General features: G+C 42.3%; 1 protein-coding gene across 1 annotated transcript; it reads right to left on the bottom strand.

The window, feature by feature from the left end:
* Positions 1 to 7916: 7916 nt before the first annotated feature.
* Kcnj8 (potassium inwardly rectifying channel subfamily J member 8) lies at positions 7917 to 14808 on the bottom strand. Its single transcript, XM_048432591.3, has 3 exons — positions 14472 to 14808; positions 13221 to 13663; positions 7917 to 9669 (listed from the first exon to the last, which is right to left on the bottom strand). Exons 2-3 carry the CDS (start codon positions 13592 to 13594, stop codon positions 8769 to 8771), a joined length of 1275 nt encoding a protein of 424 aa, XP_048288548.1. The 5' UTR covers positions 13595 to 13663; positions 14472 to 14808; the 3' UTR covers positions 7917 to 8768.
* Positions 14809 to 21461: the final 6653 nt, after the last annotated feature.

Here is a 21461-nt window from a genome sequence, read left to right as displayed (position 1 = left end):
TTGGTGTACTTTTGAAAACAAACAAACAAACAAACCATGTATTCGTGTATGTCTGTGTGAGTATGAACATGTGCATGCATGCAGGTACCCATGGAGATCAGAAGTGAATGTCAAATTTCCTGAAGTGAAAGTTACAGGCAGCTGTCAGTCACCCAATATGGGTGCTGGGAACTGAACTCCAGTCCTCTGAAAGTGCAATAAACACTCTTAACCCCATGATACACAGACCAAAATTTTAGCATTCTCTAATTTGAAATAATCATTGAATATTAAAATCTGGAACACAAATGCACTTAAAAATTTTCCACTTCACCAGGTGATGATGGCTCGCCCATTTAATCCCAGCACTTGGGAGGCAGAGGCAGGTGGATATCTGTGAGTTCAAAGTCAGCCTGGTCTACAGAGCAAGCGCCAGGACAGCAGGACAGGCTCCAAAGCGACCCAGAAAAACCCTGTCTCAAAAAAAAAAATTTCCCATTTCTGGAAAAGCTACCACTAAGTAAAATAGGATCTCTTGCATGCTATTGCTCTTTGCTCTTGAGTGGATAGACTCTGCATTTAGTACAGTGGTTGATTCCAAGAATGGAGGTAGGTGATAGAGAACCTCATGGTTAATGTGGCAATATTTCCCAGCAGAGACACAGCACAGATAAACACATGCAGAAAACTTGGAATTTAGTAGGTAAACAAGAGAGTTACAACTAGAAAAGGAGCATTTAATATTTACTTATTTTTATTCGATGCCTGTGGATATTTTGCCTGCAAGTATGTATATGCACTAAATGTGTGCAGTGCCCAAGGAGGCCAGAGGGGGGCGACAGATTCCCTGCAGTTGGAGAGGCAGATAGTTGAGAGCTGTCATGTGAGTGGTGAGAAATGAACCCAGGTCTCTGCAAAAGCACTAAATGCTTCTTAACCACAGAGTTATCTCCTCAGCCCCAAGTCAGATGGTTAGTGTATGGCAAATTCATTACACTTCTTCTCTAGGGTGGAGATAAAATACCTTTGAAACCTAATTCCCAAATCTTAACTTCAGGGATAGTTTATCTGCCCTCTACACTTGCTTTTCCTGATCTTTGGCTCTTGATAGTTGCCTGTCTTCAAATCTTTTATGTATGAAACACTAAACTGGAAAATGGAAATGAGGCTTTCTGCACACAGAGATTTTTGTTTCATGTGTCGATTTATCCTTTTAGTGTTATATATGTAAAATCTTCTATTTCTGACATTGAGCACTGAGCAGAAGATAACCAAGTGTGTTTGTTTTCTCTAAGGAGGAGCTATTGTTATTTTGGGTGTAAAGCTAACCGTGCGGGAGCTGGGCGGGACAAAAAGCAGGCCTGTTTGCCTCATCACTACACTACCCAAAAGAGATCAGGTGGAGAACTTGGGGAAGAAAAACAAAAACAAACAAACAAAAAACTGAGTCACAATCAAGAGGCATAGAAAGAACTTCCGCGTCAAAATCAAAATCACAACCCATTCCAATTACTTAGCAGGCACAGGAAGACAAAATGTGCTGGACCCATGACACAGTTACCTTGCTGATCCCTGGGAGAATCAACACCACTTTGCCCATTTTCAGAGATACTGTATTTTCCCGCCTTCTTTCCTCCCAGCCCCATTGTTTAGTCAACAGTTCCTAACTAATCTTCACCACTGAGCACTGGCTCTTTCTGGATGAAATCCTTGCATCCAGAGATGTTTCTAAATACCCTTGGCCTTGGTCTGACAGAGTGACTCAGAATTCACAGTCCTCCAGTGGCCCAAGGAAATGACCTCCAGAGAGGACATGGTCATCAGTAAGCACATTTCCGCCCTTGTGTTGATGCTATTTTGTGATTTGCCCTCATAGAGAAAGAAATTTCCTCTTTGATAAATAAATTAATCACAGATACAGAATGAAGAATGAAAAAGACTTCTGCATCTCCTGGGGCTTCTCTCCCTATCTTTTCATTATTTCCAGAATGTAGAAGGTAGAGGAAGAACAGAAACTTGTGTCTCCAAGGAGCGGTGCGTGAAAGAAACCACAACAAACCCTACAGGCAGCCCAAGAGGAAGCTTGGGGCCACGCTCTTCCCAGGATCTTTCTACACGATTCTCATCAAATGTAGTGGGAATTCCCCACAGACCTTGAGAGGATGTGACTCCAATTACACCCCTTGGTAATTCACTGCAAAGACTCAAGTTCAAGTTCATGAAAACCTTAATCAGCCTTTAATGTCAGGTCAAAAATATATCATTGGCACTTACTCTACTTTAGATGGCTTACCTCTTCAGTAGTCCTTTGTAAAAGCAACTCTGTCCCCTTAGTGACTTTGCTGACCATATGGAAGCCATACCCCCATCTCAGTGGTAACAAAGAGGAAACTATTGCATGGAGCAGTTTATTTTAACAGCTCAAGAATTATTGCTCAGCATTGGGGACATGGCTCAGAGGGTGAAATGCTGGCTATGCAAGCAGGCAGAGCTAAATTTGGACCCCAAAACCCACATAAAAAGTTGGCACGGTCTCATGCTTACATAACCCCAATGCAATGGGAACAGGGACAGGCAAACCCCTGGAATTTCTGACCAGTTACCACCACAGCCACAAGATGAGCTCCAGGTCAGTGAGAGACCTCATTTACAAAATAAAATAGTGAAGACTTACATACCCAATATCAATCTCTGGTTTTACATGTATATTTGTGCCTGTACACAGCCACCACATGAGCACATCTTCACATACAAACATGTGCACACACCTACACACACCACCTGAAGCTAAATATCTACAGACCACTGGATTGCTTCAGTGGGCATTGACGAAGCAAATGATGAAACGGTCACAAGCAAAATTAAAGTCGTGGTCCACCTCTCTGTTAAAAATGCTACATATAGTTCAACACAGTTCTCAGAAGGCTTCAAATACTTGACATCTACCGCTGGAGAAAGGCCATCTTTTTCAGGAACGACAGCCAAGGCTTTTCTAGTTGGACTCTGCTGGGGCTGCCTGGGTTCATTTCTCAGCTTCATTCCCAATACCTTGCAGCTCTTCAAGTTCAATGAATATCACATCTCTAGTGTCTTACACAGACCTGCAAGCTACTGAGGCTAACATTCCCTAAACTGTGTCTCCTTTCAAATCTCTCATTAAAACTCCTTCCTCTCCCCCCCCCCACTTCTCCTTATGGTTCTTTCATCGTAACTTTATGAAATCCTCTAAATCTCTCCCCCTGTTCCCGTCTTTAGACTATTTATCACCGTGTTTGTCTTAAACATGTGGTGACAGAGAGTAATGGCCGCCCTCTCCTCCCAGGCCCCTTTCATAGCTACACTTTTTGCTTTTCTGGGAACTTGACCATTCGGCTATAGACTTGACATTCCTCATCTGCTGTCCCAGTGGCCATGAGCCTAATTTTCAATTAAATGACTTTGAACAAGAGCCAATAAACCATTTCCAGTTCCCGGTTCAGGAAAATTTCACTTGGACTGGAGAGGCATCTCAGTGATAAGAGCATATGTGGCACTCCTAGAGTGCAGCATCCTCCAGCTCCAGGGGATGTGGTACCCAGACCTGGCCTCTGTGGGTGATGAGGAAGGCCTGGCAGTAGTGGCATGAAGTGGCTGGTCACAGCGCATCCACAGTTAGGAAGCAGACAGCAGACAGGAAGTGGGGCCATTCTATGAAACCTCCAGACTGACTTCTAATGACTCACTTCCTCCCATAGGCTCTCCCTTCTGATGTAGTGGTTCTCAACCTTCCTAATGCTGTGACCCTTTAATGTAGCTCCTTATATTGTGGTGACCCTAGCCATGAGGTTGTTTTCGTTGCTACTTCATAAGTGTAATTTTGCTACTGTTATGAATCATAATGTAAATATCTGATATGCAGGCCATCTGATGTGTGACCCATGTAAAAGAATCAATCCATTCCCAAAGGGGTCATGGCCTACAGGTTGAGAAACACTTTTCTAAAGTTTCTATAACCTTCCAATCCCTGTTAGTGACTAAGAGTTCAAACCCATGAGTCTATGTGGGCATTTCACATCCAAGCCACCACAGAGTGGGGTAACAGATGAAAAGTAGCCAGAGATATACCACAGAGCAGGGTAACAGGTGAAAAGTAGCCAGAGATATACCACAGAGCAAGGTAACAGGTGAAAAGTAGCCAGAGATATACCACAGAGCAAGGTAACAGGTAAAAAGTAGCCAGAGATATACCACAGAGGAAGGTAACAGGTGAAAAGTAGCCAGAGATATACCACAGAGCAAGGTAACAGGTGAAAAGTAGCCAGAGATATACCACAGAGCAAAGCAACAGGTAAAAAGTAGCCAGAGATATACCACAGAGGAAGGTAACAGGTGAAAAGTAGCCAGAGATATACCACAGAGCAGGGTAACAGGTGAAAAGTAGCCAGAGATATACCACCATTAGTGAGGCAAGTGACGAGAGTGCAGGGTTCACTATAGTAATACTTCCACTGTTATATGTGCTTAAACTTTTCTGTAACAAAAGGTTAAAAAGAGGAAATTTCCCCTAAAGAAATGTGATTGTTTTGGTGATTTCCAAAAGGAATTGAGGCGAAAGAGAACTTTATATTGAATAATCACACAAATTCTGCTATTCATGGTAGAAATGTTGCTTAAGTATTCACTGTTTTCCTTACTAAATGTTTACTCCTGGAGCTAGAGACATGGCTCAGCAGTAAAAAAAAAAAAACCCTGGCTGTTCTTGCAGAGAAACTGGATTCAGTTCCCAGTGCTCAAATGAGGACTCTCAATCATCTGTAACTCCAGTTCCAGGGGATCTGAAGACTTCCCCTGGCCTCCTTGGGAACCCTCCACATCAAAAGAATTGCTGTGAGTCTAAGGACAGCCTGGGTTACATAGTGAATACCAGGTCAGCATAGGCTACAATGTAAGACTTTGTAACACACACACACACACACACACACACACACACACACACACACACGTAGTAAGAGGTCGCCTCTTTGTTCCCAGCTCCTCAGCCCCAAAATAATCACACAGAAACTGTATTAATTAAATCACTGCTTGGTCTATTAGCTCTAACTTCTTATTGGCTAGCTTTCACATCTTTATTTAACCCATTTCCATTATTTTATATTTTACCATGAGACTTGTGGTCTACCAGAAAGGTTCCAGCATGTCTGTCTCTAGTGGTGGCTCCATGGCTTCTCCCTGACCACGCCCTTCTCCCAGCATTCAGTTTAGTTTTCCCTATCTATCTATATTCTACCCTATCATAGGTTCAAGACAGTTTCTTTATTAGCCAATGGTATTCACAGCATATAGAGGGGAATCACACACACACACACACACACACACACACACACACACACACATACACTCACACACTACAGAAATCAACCAACTAATCAACTACTCAACCAAACACCAAAAAAAAAACCCCTCCCCATGGAACAGAGAAGTCAATGTAATTAAAAATGGTCATGATTACACATAGTGGTTTATAGTTTTTGGAAAAGAATTTTATTTTCATCTTGAGAAAATGGAAAACCATAGGAGGTTTTTAACAAGACATATAGTATAACATGGTTTATGACTTGAAAAATTATGGCTGATGAATGAAGATTTAAGTGGAAAGAAAAACTCTAAATATTGAATATAAAATAGTATTTAAACTTAAGTTTAAATACATATAACGTTATATACACATACACAGAGAGTAAACAAATAGTACAGTGTGTGTGTGCATGTGTGTGTGTGTGTGTGTGCGCACGAGCACATGTGTACACAAGTACACTCTCCCATACACACAGGGAGGGGCTAGAGGACACCTTGAATGTGCTTGGTTCCTTAGACACCATCTACCTTGTTCCTGTAATAGGGTCTGTCACTGACCTGGAGCTCATCATGTAGGTTGGACAGGCTGACCAGTGAGTCTGTCGTTTGCATGCTCGACCTCCAGCACACTGGGATTACAAGAGTATGTCATCACACAAGACTTTTAAATATGCTTTCTCAAGTTCTTTTTTTTAAAAAAAGAAAACAATCTTTTTTTACTTTACATACCAAGACTTTCTTAAGTTCATTACATACTCAGCTATCACAGCCCATGACCTTCTTGTTGTCTAAAACAAAGAGTATTGTTCTTTAATTCACTAGTGTAGTAAATACAGTTTAGCAAAACTAGGTCATAGGATCTTGTTAATTCTAAAAAGTTTCCGAATTTTTAGAGATTGCTTTGTTATCATTAGTTTGATGTGGCTGTCATTAGCTAAATAGGATCACATTCTAAGTCATGACCTTCTCTGGACTCCACCATCACTGTGATGGTCATTGGGTCCTTGGTATCAAGCAATGACAAGTGGCCAGAAGAACTGCCCATGTTCTGGTTCTAGGGCATTCTGCATCATGGGGACTCAGAAATCCTAAACCACGCCTTCACTAACTGTGTCCAGCATTTGCTGCCCTGCAGCTGGTGCCCTTTCAGAAACATTGTGCTTTTCCTGAAAAGCAGGCAGCACTGTCCATGTGCCTGTGGCCAGTGTAGCAGCTGCTTGCTGGGTTTGTTTAGCTGCCTTGGACTATTAAGATGACAAACCTTTCCTATAGAACTGCTATAGGGACTGAAATTACTATTTGACTGTTCTGTGAAAACATACTTTTTTCAGTGATTTCTAAGGAAATGTCTCAATATTTCAATAATATAAAAAATAAACAATAATTTTATGTACACCCTGTGGGAAGCAGGACTCACTGGAGGAGGAAGGAGGTAATAGAAAGAGACAGTTACACACTGGATATATATTGAATGTATATATTTGCTAGTGGATGGCAGAGCAGGAATAAAAAGGGCACAGTAGGTATAAAACAGGCATCAAGTATGATCTCAGGTGTTGGTCCAAATGATAAGAAGACTGGAGAGAGGAATGGATTTTTTGAGTGGGAATAAAGCATTTTGTGTATGGGAGGATTGTTCACTTGTCTTTCCTTTTTTTTTTTTGTTGTGTGGGGTGTAGTCCAGACTGACCTCTGACTTGATGTGTAGCTGAGGATGACTTGAACTTATGATCCTCCTGCCTCAACCTCGAACATTAGGATTACAGGTGTTGCACCATCATGCTTGGTTTATGCTGTGAGGTCCTGGGAACCAAACCCAGGACTTTATATATGCTGGTAAGCATTCACTCACCTGAGCTACATTCCCACACCAGAAGCCTTGGCTTCTAAAGACACGAGTGTGTTTTGAGTGTTTTATTAAACAGGCAAGCAGAGCTTCAAGTACCTGTTTGATCTGTGAGTCTAGAGTTCCATGTCTGAACATTTTTAAGAATAAATAACTTAACCCAATAGTTGCTATTCACTTGGTAAGAATCATGAGTCTTTTAAGATTAGATTTCAACATATTCATGATGACCCATGTGGTTCAATTGCTCATGTAAGAAATAAATTCAAACCCCAAACTCTGAGTAAAAAGCTACACAGATACACAACTTCCAGGTTTTATTATATCACACCCTGAGTTAACCTAGAACATCTCTCTACTCTTCCCTTACTTGAAGATGCAGGAGCTAAGGATGATGAGATCATGCTTTTGTAGAAGATCTCATTTTAGCCTCGTGACTAAAGGCTCACCTATGTAGGTCAGTTGACTGACTATGGAGACTGCTACGAAGGAATTACAGTTTTAAGATAAGACGTAGGAGATTCAGAATAAAGAGCTCAGGTTCCCACGCCATCTCAAACTCAGAAATAAATATCAAAAAGAATATTGTCAAGCCAAACGTCAAATAAACCTGCAATTCTCTTTGGCCACCGATCTGAGAATGGACTCTTAGAAGATGGTTTCACCACTGTGGTTCCATGCCTCTAAAAATGTCTTTCTTGGGGTTTTAGATGAGAGATAATTTTGTGTAAGAGGACTCATAAAACCACACAGTGAGTATAAAGGAAATGTTTTAATAAAATATTCAATACAGTTTTTCTTGGAGAAAGAACTCTTAAAGGTGGGAAGTTGAGAAAACCCTCGAACAAGAGCAAGGACTCAGCTTTTCTGAGGACTCTTGCCCAGTTCTACCCAGCAGACTGTACAGAGAAGTCAATGTAGAGAATTAGTGATTGATCAAATGCTGCTTAGAAGCAGACAGGCGTAAGAGGTTTGTTTATGCTTTCTACCACATGAAGCATCATGAAAAAAGAATAAGGTTGACAAACAAAAGGTGCTTAATGTGATTGGAGCATTCCCCTTCCCATTCTATCTGCAGTTCTAGAATGAGCAGCAGAAACAGAATATTAGCCAGTGAGCCCACCAATTCCATCTTTCAGACAGACTCAATCCTTGGTCAGGTGTGGTATTCCAGGTCCAATCCTAAATTGTGTTTCAAAATGAGAGCCATGAATACCTCCTGTATTCTATTCAATAACTTTAGCATGTCACAGTGACGTTCTGTGTGTGAAACAAGTGTGAGCCGTGAGTCTTCCGCATTGAGTGTTATTGTTTATTAATACAGGAAGTTCTATTTCTTGACTATGAAGCATTTTTCAGTGCATTAAACTATGAATACTGTGTTCCAACCCTATCTTGGTGCTCAGTCTGATATTCAGTCATCAGAACTCAATGGTACTGTCTCAGGGCTGTCAGCCATCAGAACTCAATGGTACTGTCTCAGGGCTATTACTCACCAGAACTCAATGAGTAACTGTTTCAGGGCTGTCAGTAATAAAAACTCAATGGTACTGCCTCAGGGCTGTCAGTCATCAGAACTCAGAGTGACAGTCTCAGAATCATCCCGCAGTCATGATTCTGATGGGCACTGGTTTCCCTCTGGAGTCATGAATTGCACCTTAGGTACCATGAGGGAAGAGTTATTCCTCCGGATGGAGTTGTTTCTCCTCATAGAATTGTTTCTTCTCATGGAGTTGCGCTTCCTCAGAGAATTCTGGTGTGATAGTTCACTCTTTTGGAGGGTCTGAATCAGGATGGAAGGCTTCTCATCCAGCTCCCGGGCACTGCATCTTGGGGCAGCTACCTTCACAGTATTACCAAATTTAGAATAGTCCACAGCGTACACTCCCTCCTCCTCGGTCACAATCGACACGAAGCGGTGTCCCCACTGGATCTCCTCGGCAATGTAGGAGGTCCGTGCCTGTGTGGTGATGCCGGTGGTTTCCACCACACCCTCCAGAATCACTATGACCTCTAGGTCTTGATTGGCAAGGTCCGTTGCTGAGATATCATACAGGGGGCTACGCTTATCAATCACATGGCAGATGATCAAAGGGGCCACTAGGAAGATGTTATTGCTCTCAATGGGATTATCCACCGGAATGTCCAGCTGATGAATTGGCACCACCTCCCCTTCGGGCGTCGTTGTTTTCTTGACTACCTGGATGCGCACCGAGGCGCTAATTATCATACTCTTTCTCAGATCCCCCACCCGGAACATGAAGCACAACTTGCCATTGCGGACCGCGATCACAGCATGGCGGCTGAAAATTAGAGTCTCCGCCCTCCTGTGGGCCTGAGCCGTCTTCATGAAGATGCAGCCCAACATGACCGCGTTGATGATCAGGCCCACAATGTTCTGCAGGATCAAAACCGTGATGGCCAGAGGGCATTCCTCAGTCATCATTCTCCCGCCAAATCCGATGGTCACTTGAACCTCAATGGAGAATAGGAATGCAGACGTGAATGACCTGCAAGAGATGACATCAGAAATAATGCCAGGCCAGAGGCTACATGGCGAAAACAGCCTCGCACCTAGTAAGAAATTCTAGAAAGACTAATTTTAAATATAAGCATTCTCTTCTCCCCTTCCCCACTTTCTCCCATTATCCCTTTTCTCCCTTTCCCCCTCCATGCTATTCCCCTTTCTGTTTGCACATAAGTACATACATTCAGATTTGGAGACACAATTTCAATAATATTTCCTAGATCATATACCATGCAATGACATTCATAAAATAAATAAATATAAATTGTAGATAGATTCCACTTTCACCAAAGTGCAACTTATTTTGTGAAATTTTACACCACATGGGTGTTTCTTATTTGTGACTTTCTCATGTTTAAGAGATTTGAATCATATGGAACGTATTGAGTAATAAACGCAATATTTGTTATTTATAACTCATAAAATTATATTTTATTTATATTTTTATTTTATAACATTATTCAGTGCTTAATTGTTATGCTTACACAACTTAGCACAGTGCTAAAACATAGTATAAAAGACACCATCTCCAAACATTAAAATTTTAATAAGAATGATTTTCTATTTGGAGGAGTAGCGGTTTCTCTGATTATCTTGTTTTGTTTCCTAAGTAACCCGAAGAACGTGAAAGCTATTGAAAGAGTTTCTGATGTCAATTAGTAAATGACTGTGTCAAGACTAATGCAAAGACAACTCCCCTGAGTCCTACCAGTTCTGGCCTGGTGTTCTCAAAGAGGCAAGAGGAAGGTGCCAACAGGCATCGGGATTTTCTTGGGGAGTTTTTTGCTTATTTGTTTGTTTTGTTTTGTTGTTATTGTTTTGTGGCTGTACATCTCCGTTCCATCTTAGCGAATGAACAAGGGTTTGCTGGCTCCTAGTGGACCTGTGCCTCACAGAAAGACTCCTAGATAACTCTACTTAACCTCTAATGCAAAGCCTCACTTTTGGTTATTGGCAAGGTTTGCACTTGGCTGCATACCCAGTACTGCTGTGGCTTCCTCGCAGTTCCTATTCTTGCCACGCACCCTAATCCCAAATTTTTCTAATTTCATAGACGAGAAACCCATACATTAGCAGTCTGTCAAAAGACTATTTGTGAGCGCCAAGCACAATGAGGAAACAAAGCATTTGAACTTTGAGCGCCCAGTACACACTGCACTTTGGCAGGAAGCCAGGAGAGCATACACATCCATCAGTTTTTAAGTAGGGTCAGAAAGGGGCTGTTTATCTCTGTTTTGGCTAAAAGGGTTTGTGCAAAACTATAAGAACTGACTTCTGCCCTACTTACCCAGCACGAGATATATGGCATTTCTGAAAATCCTACAGATCGTAGGGATAGATTCCAGCAGAGGATACAGCACGTACAGTGATGAGTTTAATAATGGGTTATGTGTGAGAGAAAAACCTAATGAGGGATTTCCCTCTTCAAAGTCTGTCTCCTTGGCTTCAGAAATGGTTCACCGGCTATGTTTTCATAACGTTTATTTTAAAACGGAATTTAATTTCTCTAGCCAGTATAAGATCCTATATTTCTCTGGCCACCTGTCAGATTAAACAGTCTTGAGAGAAAAAGCATTTAGGGGAGGCAGAGCTGGGGGTGTTTCCGCTGATTAATAATGAGAAAAATAGCACAGTTTCTACTTTCTGATTCATGGGAGAAAGTCATCTGCACAAAGGAGAAAGCAAGTCACCCTAAAATGAGAGTGTTTGGAAACACTAGGGGAAAGCCGGGGAATAAAATCACTTCCAAATTTGATAGTTCAGCTGACACTGAATTTATGAAAGGAATGGAAATTCAAATAATTAGAATTATTAAGCATCTTTTAAGTTCTCTAGGAAGAGAATAAAGCTTTAAATAATGCTGTGGAATGTGATCCAAAAGTCGGCACTGTTCTATACTGATAGAGTCAAGCTGACTTCATTGCAATTCTGACACCATTTCCCATGGCTCAACAGCAGCAGGCAGGCATCTAGGAAACATACTCTTCAGAATGTCTTGTTTAAAATGGGAATTAACAAGAAGCAACTTTTAGGAGCCAGTGAACACTATAACATTCTCTTCATAGGAAAAATAATCTCTTTTGATTATATATATATATTATATTTAAGTTTGCTAAATGATTCCTTTTTCATAGACAGTGACAATAGATTGTCTTGAGTAAAATTAATTTGTTTTCAAGGTTGTCATGATCATTTCTCCCACTTTGTTGGAATCTCTTGTCTGTTTGTTGGAATCTTCTTCGAATACACCACCCTCCTCAGCCATACCAAAGCCAATAAGTTACTCAGAACACTGCATGACAGTAACATATTAACTTCAAAGGCTTTACACACAAGACTTTGTTCTCAGCATCGCTCATGCTCTGCTCACTGGGCCTTCTTATCCACACTGTTACTGAGGCAAATGTTGGAGAAAAGAAAAGTCTGTGTGCCCAGTGGTAAAGCTGCGGTTCAGTCTAGTGCATTGCATTCTCCCTGAATCTGAGCGGGGGAGGGGGGGATCTCTGTGTGTGCTATGGTGATGTGTTGATGCACTGGCCTGGCCAAGGGGAAGAGTGGTAAAGTCATGAGAGGTTCTGCTGCTGGCCGCACCATTCATCTTTTATAGGATTCCAGGGCCACTAAAAGTCTCCGTCTTAACCGTTTCCTGCCTGGATGGCGCTTCTTCAGTTTCTCTGCCTGATGAACTGTGTGGATTTGGAACATGCTTCAGAAAACACCCTGGAGATTTTCCCAGTATTACCACTGTTTTTATCCAGTGAACATTTCTGTATTTGATATAAATCATATCTCCATCCAAAGAAACAGATTAAGAAAAAATTTGCCCCACTGCAACATTCTTGGGTCTCCTGGGAATATCAAAGGAGACCCAAAGAAATCAAAGGCACTTTAGCTGTCTTTGAAGCATCCGTAAATGCTGGATGAAATTTGTGTAATGAAAAGCTGTCTTGTTCCTGTCCTGTGGGAGTTTTGGAAGGGGAGTCTTCAACATGCACTTGTTACTCAGCCCCTTTCATGAAAACTTGAACTAAATTTCACTGAAAACATCTCTGCTGAATTTAAGCTTCCATTTTTGAATCTAAAGCAATCTATCAGATACATTAAAATAATCTTAAAGAAGGGCTTACATTTATTTCAACTATTGTATTGTTAGCATATTTTAAAATCAAGGACACTTCATGTAAAAATGTTTCTCACGTTTGCACAATACTTTTGGTAGATTGGAGTGTTTACTGGTGCACACTGGACATCAACATCATGATGAAACTGAGCAGAGGTTTTGGGAGTCAGGAATCCTTTGGAGCCATCAAAGGTTAACACAAAGAAGCGGTCACACAGTCTCAGAGACTCAGCCATCAAACGACATTTACAAATACTTTTAATGTGCTGGCCTCCACCCTGCACCCCAAATTTGCTTTCGTTTTTGTTTCTGAACTGTCCAATGAAAACCACCTATTTCACCATCTACTACATGAAAGAGATTTTTATTTTGACATTGCTGCCAACCCGCGTGTCGCCCCATTTTACTCTTACCTGACATTGGTCACACAGACGGTGGACTCCAGGACGCTCTTCTCCATGGCACTTTTCTCCATGTAAGCATAGATGTCCCCGTGGGCGAAGGCCACCAGCCACCACATGATAGCGAAGAGCAGCCAGCTGCAGAGGAAGGACATGGTGAAGATGACCAGCGTGTGACGCCACTTCAGGTCTACCAAGGTGGTAAAGATGTCCTGCAGGAAGCGACCCTGTTCACGGATGTTCTTGTGCGCCAGGTTGCAGGCTCCGCTCTTGGCAATGAAGCGGGCTTTGGGGAGGCGGTCGCGGATGCGCGGCTTGCGCAGGTTCTCGGCGGCGATGCGAGCCAGTACATACTCCTCGGGGATGATGCTCTTCCTGGCCAACATCTTCCTGTCACCATAGCCTATCTATGCACCTGCCCGAACCTGCGGCTCCCTTCCTCCACGCGCGTCCTCCTACGCCAGAAAAAAAAAAATCTTATTAAAATCTGCCAACTTCATTTCCTCGCCTCGGGTCCTTGTACATAGGGGATACCTTTTCATACACGCACGAAGTGGCATGCAAAATTGAAGATGGGGTCAACAATACAAATGAGAAGCTAGTTTGTGTCTGAAGTCTGAGAACCCCGAGAAAACTTTTGAATCAGAGGGTTAATTTTTTCCTTTTCAGAACCAGAGGAATTATTCTGGCCTCTTCCCTGTTATCCCTGAGCGCTTTTGTCTCAGATATCTTAGAGCATTCTCTGAAAATACAGGCTCGAAGAGAATTCTGTGATTCAGCGCGTCTCGGGATTAGGGCAAGGATACCTGCACACGCCGTCAAGGAAGAAAATTAAAGCCAGCTGGGTTGACTACCCACTCGTTATTTAAGTAAAGTAGCAGGGTTAAAAGTAAAGAAAGAGGAATTCTTATTTTTAGTTGCAGCGAAGAAACTGCTTTCTGCTCTTTAAGAAAATGTTAACGGTAATTGACAAGGTACCGAGCGCTGTACTTTTGAACTTGAAAATGAATAATTTAAATTGGAAGGATTTACGAGACGCATTTTAAAAAGCAACCTACCTAGCCTCCCCTCCCCTCTCTACCTATCACACTATATACTGGAACCTAATTTGCAACATAAGGATCAGACACACAAGCAGGGCTTGCGGTGGAGTTCAGGGCGTGAGCCCGGCTGGGTGCACTTGGGCTGTGTGGGCTTTGAAGTCACGGGCTGGGCTGCGACCTGCTTCCCCTAGTTCTCCCCGGGAGGAGCAATACAACTTACAGACTCAGGGCAGCGCGCGCCGCGGCGAGAGCTCCGCGCACCGCAAGGTACACCGCGGGCCGGTCCCTGTCTCTCGCTTCCCGGGAGCAGGGGCCGCCACAGCCCGAGGGGCAGATCCGGGGGATGCTGGTCCTTCAGAACTGAGTAAGGACTCTAGAAGGTGCGATTCACTGTGCACGCGGGGAGGAGGGCTGGAGGACGAGGGATGGGTTTGGTCCCCCCTCCCTCACTGCTGCCGAACTCCCGGAGGGCGGGGGAGGAGTTGGGGGAAGAGATGCTGGTGGTTGTGCTCTGCTAGCTCCTCAGCCGCCTAGTTTGGGCCAGACGTCCAAGTGAGCAGGGAAAGGTGGAGGCGGAGACCAGTCTTGGGGAGGGAGGGAGCGGGCCAGGAGGGAGGGACCACCGCAGGAGGAGGCACCCGCCAAGACAGCTTGGTTCCCAGTAGCCACTACTCCGCTGCTGGTCTAACACACACGTCTTTAAAAGGCTCGCCGCTCAGAGAACTTTCTGAGTCCAAGTTCACTGACGCAAAGAGATTTTAATTTATTATTTTTTAATTGTAACTTTTGGGAGATCACTGGGTAGCTTCAGATTGAAGAAAACCAGATGGGGAGAGTTTAGGTGCTCTGGGTGGGATGAGGTAGAGGGGAGTGGGGTGGGGTGGGATGGAGTTGGGTGGGGTGGGGTGGGGTGGGGTGGGGGTCCCAGCCCTGAGAGCATTAGAACAGAGGATGAGAGAGTTGAAATCCTTTCTAATAAAGTACTTCACCACTTAAGACCTATTCTTGGGAACTTAAATACACACACACACACACACACACACACACACACACACACACACACACACACGGGAGGGAGGAAGGGAGGGAGGGAGGGAGGGAGGGAAGAGAGAAAGAAGAAGATAGAAGAGAGGAGGGATGGAGAGAAGAGGAGAGGAGAGAAAAGAAAAGAGAAGAAATACAAACTAACAGCAAAAACTCCATCAGCAATCTCTTCCAATAAAGAAATTTACAATCAGCAGGACGGCCTGTCTACAGCTTGGCACCATCAAGACGCAGTCAGTGCTCAGGTTTCTGGATTTCTGACTTGTGGTCTCCCCTCCCATCCCCCCCTACCCTGCCCGGCCCCGCCCTGCCCCATCTAGATTGTTGGAATGATAAGGCAGCGCATTTGCAAAGAGGAAGGATAGTACAGTAAATATCTTTCTATAGCTTTTGAGAAGGAGCCAGGAGGGACAAATGCGCTTTCTCCTGAGGGCCAAGCCTCTGTTTTTGGCGCTTGGATTAATGGAAACTTTAATTCTTGGAAATTTTATGTGTTTTCCCAGACTTGGGGGTCGAGAGTATATGAAGTATAAACAACACACTCATTTACTAGAAAGACCTAAAATTAGTCTTTAATGAAGGAAAATGGGTTCTCCCCACCTCCTTTTTTCCATTGTGGGTAGATCTGTTTAACCCCTTGAAGGCTGGAGCGCCTGTCCCCTCAGTGGCTTCTTTCTGCATCCTTTGTTCTCTGCTGATGGGACTTGATAGCAGCCACCCAGATGCCACTTGGGCAGTGAGTCCCACCACTGAAATACAGTTTGCGGTGCAGCGTGCTGTGCAGTTTATTGTCTGCTAATTTAACACCAAAAAACATTTAACATTTTTTCCCATAAGACAGGGCATCATGTATCCCAAGCTGGCCTAAAATTTGCTGTGTAGCTTAGGATGGACCTTGAACTTCAGATCCTCCCTCCTGTATCATCTAAGTGCTGGGGTGACAGGTGACATCACGCCTGCGTTCAGAGTTTGTGCATGCTAGACAAACACTCTACCAACCAAGCTACACCCCTACTCCTTCTCTCTCATTAGGTGATTTTGCTGCTGTCCTTTGAGACAGGATCTCACTGTGTAACCCAGGCTAGCTTGGAGTTCACTGTATAGCCTAGACAGGCCTGAAATTCAAGGCAATCCTCTTGACTCAACCTCGTGAATGCTAAGATAAAAGAACTGATGTACCTACCATCCCTGGTTATTAAACATATATTATGTATTTACATAACTAGAAATATATAAATATATGTCACTATTGCTGATCTTCAGAGACAGATGGCAATAGTAGAAGAGTTGGGATATTAATAAGATCTGACTCAATTAAGAATGTGTGTAGGTAAGGAGGTAAGGAGCAACGGCTGCTCTTCCAGAGGACTTGGGTTCAATTCCCAGCACATGCATGGTGACTCGCAACCATCTGTAACTTCAGTTCCAGGGGATCCAACATCCACTTCATACCTCTGTGGGGACCAGGCATGCATGTGGTGCATAGACATACATATAGGCGAAACACTTATACAATTGAAATAAATAATAAAAGATTAAAGTGTTAAGTAAAATGAAATACAGAAGGAATAGGAATTCAGAACAAAGCAGAACAGGCTGGGATACCAGGGGAATGTTCCTGGATTGTTTGGTATCCAGTCTTGTCTTTGAAAAACTAGGTCTATTTGGAGTATATTAAAAAACAGGGAAAAGACATTTCATAGACAAGTAGACAGCCATGAAATGTGGGCGAGTGCCCCAGTATAGCAGAAGTGAATCTAGTCAGCAACTAGGAAGCACCCATAAGGCAGCAGGCAATTTTCTGGGCAGCCCAATCACCAGCTTTCTTAACACAAATACTTGCCCATGTGGAAGTCAGGTTATTTGTAGGCACCACAAGCTGTTATTTAGGAATAGAGAGTGTGAGGGTGGGGTTTCATTGTCAAGTTGGCTGGATTAAGAATCTCCTAGGAGATTTGTGAATATGTTTAGAGAGAGAATTAGCTGAGGGGAGAAGACTCATCTGGAACATGGACAATATCCCACTGGTTGGGGTTCTAGACTGAGCAAAGAAAGGAGAAAAGGAGCTGAACACCAGCATCCACCTGTGAAGATGGGCACTAAAAAGAAATCCCACACTAGCTTAGAATTGAGTATAATAAAAGGTTATTTATTTAGGGGTAGATTTTCAGATCACAGTCCTCTGCATGAATGGGGAATAGGAGTCAAATCCATCAGCCAAAAGAGAGAGAGAGAGAGAGAGCACACACTTTACATTGGCATTTATAATATAAGAGGCCATGCCCGAGTGGACTGATATCTTAAAAGCTACGAGCTGAAGGAGTTCCTACAGTACCTCCTCATTTTGCTTAAATAAGAGAGTTCTAAGCCTAATACAAAATTATATACAATAAGAACAAATATCAAGAGTAAGAATTAAATTTACAGCCAGCATAAATAATATCAAGCAAGAAACATGATAAATGTTTCAATAATTATCCGAATTTAAGGTGTATAAGTCTTGTATTAGAAATACCTTGGACAAGTCATGAGAGGAAAGTAACTATGGCTATCTAGTCTTCAACCCATTGAAGACCTGAGAAGGGAAATAATATTACCTGGGTAAACAGGAAGTGCAGTCAAGCAACTTCCAAAAATGTGCAATAAATGATACAGACAACTGGCTACCTGGGCAATCTCCCAAAGTCTCATTTGCAACATTGGAGCAACCAAGATTGGTTAAGGCCTAAACTAACAGACAGACCATTTTCAGAGACAGGAAATTTTTAAAAACTGTCTTACCCAGTCTTGGCAAGTTTTGACAGTCCCTTTTCTTGTATCCTGCTTCTCCTATCCAGACATTGTGCATTTTGTCAATGGTCAAGGCTTGGGCAGTTCCTTGCCCAAAGGCCAATTTTGCAAAGAAGAAAACAAACTCGGAGTGTAGTGTCTTTGGGGCTCAACACGCTCTTGGGAATAGATTGGTGCTGCCAGGAGCAATTGTGTCTCATGTCAACAGAACTGTAAGTTATTTAAATGACACATTCTACAGCTCTTTGAAGTGGTTGAAGATTACCTATCTATGTGGAATACAATCTCTATGCATTTAAAGAACCTGATTAGTCTAACTATAAGTATGACAAACATGGATGAGTATTGACCTATGAATCTTAATATCAATATAACTTAAAGACTAAGACTTCATATTAGAATATTAAACAATCTTTAAGCAACTGTGCTATAAATGAGGGCAATGACCTCAAAATGTGAACAATGTATAAGTATCTTGATTAGAGGTAGAAATGTATAGTGCAATATGATAAATATATCCTAAAATTATATTAATATACAAAATGTCTTAAGCAGAGGTAGAAGCATGCATACATACAATATGACAAAATAATTTTATCTAGGTGTACAAGTATTATAGACAGAAATAGGAACATATTCAATATAATTTGAATTTGTATCAATGTACAAGAATCTATACCAACGTAAATTGTCTATAAATAATAGCTTACAAGTAATCTTCTATTACTCATTATTATTATTAGTGTGAGTAAGCTCACAGTAATCTATCTATTATCCCATCCAATTTCTCTCTTACTTTTTTAAGGAGCTCCCCGAGCCTATATAATTTCCACCCCAACCCTATACCAATTATAATCAACCCCTAATAAATGTCCCTAACCCTGAGGACAAATTTTGTTGAGAGAGGGGACATCATCTTCTAGAGTTACTTCCAGCTTTCATAGGGATGATGTTCTTTCTATGGGATTCTGTGAAAGTAAAATGATGGTTAAAGTTCAAGGTTGCTGTCTGGTATAATTTCAAATAGTCTCTGAGAATTCTGTAGGGTTTTTCTGAGGCTCCTGTTTGGAGTTCTGGCCAGAACGTTGTGAAAAAGGTGCACCATTTCAGCTAACTAAGTTGGAACCATCTTGAGAAGCTGGTACCCAAAACAGGTCTTATATAGCGGTACAAGCATCATGACATCATATCAATCAGGTGAAGTTGTTGTTGTGGGGCCCCATCTTCTTCCTAGAAACTTCAAAGATTACTGCAGGAAAATTCATTGTTCATTGTGGAAAATTTAAACATTATTTATAGGGACATATACGCAATGAAAGTTGTGATATAGACTAAAATAGGTATGGAGACAAGTTGCATTTTTCCTAAATTCTTTCTTCCTTCTGTCCCATATCAGATGACATGAGATAGAAACTCTGAATTTTTCTTTATTAATTTTGATGGTATTCATAGCTTTTCTTCTCCTCTGGAAACAAGAGCAAAACCCCTTCCCCAATGTACCGCATCTCCTGGTTTCCATTGTGAGGTCAACACGTCCTTGAAATACACTGGCTGATATACTTCAGAAGGTTTTCCTGTTCTCCAATGTCTCTCTGCTGCTGTTGTCTATAGCACACTTGCTCTGCTTCCTGGCTGCAGATGCAGGGGGACCATCTGCCTCACACTCCTGCTGACATGCCTTCTCTGTCATGCTGGATCATATCTTCTAAACCGTAAGCACAAGCAAAGCCCTCCTTCCACACCATGCTTTTCAGGTATTTCATCCCAGCAACAAGAAAAGGAATGATTATAAAGTGGTTCCTGATGTTCTTACTCTTTCAAGAAATAAAGCTTGTCAGGTATTTGCAGGCAAGGGAGGGGTGACAGGTTGGTGTCTTCTCAACTGCCAGTTGCTATGGTTACTAAATGAAGATTGGTGAGGCCCTGGAAATACTTTTGAGATGAAGGGTGGGGTCTTTGTGGCTGATGACTTTGCTTTGACTTGACTTGTGAGTTTTCGGCTCTTGACTTTGGAATTTGGAACGTCTTCCAGATGACAGCTGGGGCATTTGCATCAACAGCCAGGATGGTGGTCGGTCTATTTTCTCGGTGTGCTGCTTTATATGTGTCCTCATCTAAACCACTTGGGAACATATTGCTTTGGAGTCAGCATAATAAAACATTACATAAACTGGTAATCAAAACAGCATGCCATAAACTCACTTTCAGAGTGCTATCAACAATTGAGAATGACAGTATAACTCTTCACAGTTACCTGTCAGGGCATTCCGGAAATATTTCTGTCTGAGTTAGGTGTGTACATGTACACTGTATAACAAATATTTCTTTTCTTTTAATTAGGTCATTCGTCTTGTCAAAGAGGTCCTACAGAATGCCAAATGAAAATGATTTGCAACCAGTTACTGTGGTTAATCCAAGCAAAGCAGCTCATGAGTGAGTGTGAGTCAGAAAGTCACAATGTGGGTTAGTCAATAACAACCAATACGTTGTTATTTGCATCTAGGTGGATAAAACAAACTCCCTGCTCTCAGAGTGAAGAGAGGAAACTGTGGTCTATTAACTACAGAAGGAAAGGATTATATAATTATGGAACATAAAGGTTTATGGACAATCAATCAGGGGTTGGGGAGAAAGTTCAGTTAGTACATGTTGGCCACGCAAGTAAGAGGAGTAGCGTTCACTCCCCACAAAGTTGTGTGTGATGGCACATTTGTAGTCCTAAAACTGGGGAGATTGGGACTGCAAGATCTCTGGGGTTTGCTGACCAGCCAGACTAGTCTACCCTAATCTGAGAGCTTCAGGCCTGTGAAACTTCAGTGAATGTTTCTCAAAAAACAACATGGACTCCACTTGAGGAAGACTACTGGAGGTTGACCGTGTGCACGTACCCGTCCTGGGCTATGAGTCCTTCAGAGAACTCAAGAACTTCTGTGAAGGTTTGAGAAATAGCTGGACATGTTTGAACACTGCCACCAAGAGCAGTTCAGTTAACAGAGAAGTACATGAGTCTGCAGGCTGTGGAGGTCAGAAGTAGTTAATTTCAGGTGTTGTTTCTCAGACTCAACTCACCTCACTTCTTGAGATTAAGCTCTCATTGGTCTGGAGCTTACCAATTAGGCCAGACTAGCTGACTAGCAAACCCCAAGAATCCTTCAATCTCTACTTTGCCAGCAACGGGAATACAAGTGCTTGACACCAGACTGGCTTTTTATCTGGGCACTGTGTCTCCAAACACAAGTCCTCTGCACTCTTATTGACCAGATCATCTCTCTAGCCTCTGAAGGATGGAATTTTTAAGAGGTGAGTAAGTCATAAAGGCATAGTCCTCAGAAGATAACTACTGTTGGTCATTTTTCTTAAAACTTTTATGTGAATA

This window comes from Myodes glareolus, chromosome 3, assembly GCF_982192425.1.
Source record: "Myodes glareolus chromosome 3, mMyoGla1.1, whole genome shotgun sequence".
Lineage (NCBI taxonomy): Eukaryota > Metazoa > Chordata > Mammalia > Rodentia > Cricetidae > Myodes > Myodes glareolus.
Note: the sequence above shows the minus strand (reverse complement) of the source record. Positions and strands in the feature narration are given on the sequence as shown.

Coding starts and splice junctions, on each gene's coding strand:
- Kcnj8 (XM_048432591.3), bottom strand. CDS start 13,594: ATGTTGGCCAGGAAGAGCATCATCCCCGAGGAGTATGTACTGGCTCGC. Junction 9,670..13,220: donor GTCTGTGTGACCAATGTCAG/GTAAGAGTAAAA, acceptor CATCTCTTGCAG/GTCATTCACGTCTGCATTCC.